Source organism: Fukomys damarensis, unplaced genomic scaffold, assembly GCF_012274545.1.
Source record: "Fukomys damarensis isolate Sample0158 unplaced genomic scaffold, DMR_v1.0_HiC HiC_scaffold_12, whole genome shotgun sequence".
Lineage (NCBI taxonomy): Eukaryota > Metazoa > Chordata > Mammalia > Rodentia > Bathyergidae > Fukomys > Fukomys damarensis.
The window spans coordinates 11678080-11680282 of NW_022900924.1; the positions used below are offsets into that span (position 1 = coordinate 11678080).

At 45.8% G+C, this 2203-nt stretch overlaps 2 protein-coding genes across 2 annotated transcripts in view; one reads left to right on the forward strand and one right to left on the reverse strand.

Moving 5' to 3' along the window:
• Positions 1-1836, reverse strand: part of LOC104848269 (U1 small nuclear ribonucleoprotein C-like) — a 6931-nt gene extending 5095 nt beyond the window's left edge. Inside the window, exons 1-2 of the mRNA XM_010604136.2 lie at positions 1722-1836; positions 525-603 (exon numbers count right to left, since the gene is read on the reverse strand). Of these exons, the coding sequence (XP_010602438.1) occupies positions 525-603; positions 1722-1836 (194 nt within the window). The remainder of the gene's footprint in view (positions 1-524; positions 604-1721) is intronic.
• The window catches only part of Vsig10 (V-set and immunoglobulin domain containing 10), a 33754-nt gene that overhangs the window by 12736 nt on the left and 18815 nt on the right, over positions 1-2203 (forward strand). The window lies entirely within an intron of this gene.

Genomic DNA, 2203 nt, shown 5'->3' on the forward strand with positions numbered 1-2203 from the left:
ATATATATATGACATATCAAGTTTCAACATCTTTTTGTTGTCTTTCCTTTTTTTGGTACCGGGGATCGAACTCAGGACCTTGTGTTTGTGAGGCAGGTGCTGGCACCACTGAGCTAAATCCCCGGCCCTATCCACATATTTTTGGTTGACAAGACTCAATAGAGTACCATTTTTGGTAATACTAGGTCTACTAGAGAGAGGAATGGAATTCTTCTGAGGCAAGATAAAATTTCACTTAATTGGAATTTCAAAGTAGTGTTCTGCCTCATTAGATTTATTACAAATCAGTAACAGCCACTGTTAGGTCACAGGTCTGCAAACAAGGGTGGGTGATCATCTGCTGACCTCATTCTAGAATCCATCTAGGAGAACCCTGCAGTGATGGCAGATAACGCCTCCTGCATTTTGACCAGGCTAAGCATTCTGGATCCTTCGGTAACCTCTGTGGCAGAAGTTATTAGTGTTTTGTTTTGTTTTGTTTTATCAGAAGGCCTGGAAAGAGAATGAGAGGGACGAGCCCTTACTTGAAACTGTCCAAATGGCATTTGGCAGTAGGGTTCATGCTCAGGTCGGTCTGAATTCGGGGTCCAGACTTGCAGTCACCTGGCAGAGGCACCCAAGTAAGAAATTGTTGAGAAACGACACTGACAGTGGACCAAGGCCCTGGTGCGATGCTGGACTTGTGTGAACACCCCCTGCTTTTATTTTGGTTTCCTCTCCCACCTTCCTGTCTCTCTGAAAGATGGCCGTCATCGCTCTGTAAGCACAAAAGCGTTGGTGGGACCTACTTAGGAATATCAGTGGTGAGAAATCTGGGAGGGAGGGAAGCTGGTCCAGAAGAAGCATCCATAGTCTGAGAATCTGAAGTTGAAAATGCTCCGAAACCTCAAACTCCACGCTCACCATGAGACTCACAAAGTCAGATCCTCGGATCAGAGACGCACCTCCACCAGTCAAGACTATGCAGATGTTTTAAAATCTGAAACCTCTGAAATCTCAGACACCTCTCTGGTGCTGAGCGTGTGGGATAGAGAATCCACCTCCTCTGTAGTAAGGTAGGGTAGAGAAAGAACCCCAGGGATTGAGGAATTGGTGTCAGCTTCAATCAAGAAGTCATCCGGGCTGGGCATGGTGGTACACACCTGTAATCCCAGCACTCGGGCAGGCCGAGGCGGGAGGATAAAGAGTTTGAGCCCAGCATGGACGCTTTAGCAAAACCCTGTCTCAAAATAAAGAAGACTAAAAGAGCTGGGTGTGTAAGCTCAGTGGTGGAATGCTCACCTCACATGTGCTTAGGCCCTCAGTTCAATCTTTGTACCAGCACCAAAAAGAAAGGAAAAGAAACAATCACATTTACCCAAACAGTTGACAGATGACTTGTGACTTGGAACACTGGACAATTCAGACTGCTCTTTAGTTTTTCTGATTTGATTTTTTTTTTCTTTATCCTACTACCTGCTTCTTTCTCATCTATTCCTCAACTTTCTTTCTTTGCAATAATTGTGCTGTTTAAAGTCCCTCCCAGAAAGCTGCTGGGGTCTACTCTGTCCTTCCCTGACCACAGGTGCCCTCCAGACAACTCAGAAGACCCGGATATGGCTGACCTGGGGCGCATTACCTTTGCTGGGCTGGGCGTTGGCTACGAGCACCTCAGAGGGACCCTGGACTTAATTGGGTGCACGCCAGCACAGGCATATCCTAGGACCTGCTGGTCCACATACCTAACTGACTAGCCAGCAGCCGGGAATAGGGCATCTGAGCACCTCCCAAGCCGCAGTACAACTTTTTCCTCAGACCCTTTGTGTGATGTGACACGGTTCTAGCAGATCCAGGCATTATTAGGAGCAGCTCCAAATTGACAAATAAAATGCTGAGAATGTTTTCCTTAGGAATCTACATTTGTTTTTTCTAGCAGTGGGGACTGAACCCAGGGCCTTTGGACTGAGCTGCATCCCTTGCCTTTAAAAAAATTTTGAGATAGGGTCTAGCTAAGTTTCCCAGGCTGGGCTCAAACTTCAGATCCTCCTGCCTCAGCCTCTCAGAGTGCTGGTGTGTGTTCCACTGTACTTGGCTAAAATCCACAATTTATATAGTTATAGGGTAGACACAGGTGAATTGGACACAGTTTCAGTAATACTTGTTTTAAGGGGCCTTGTGTGGGAAAGCCTTCTCCTTTAATTTTTTTTTTTTTTTTTTTTTTTTT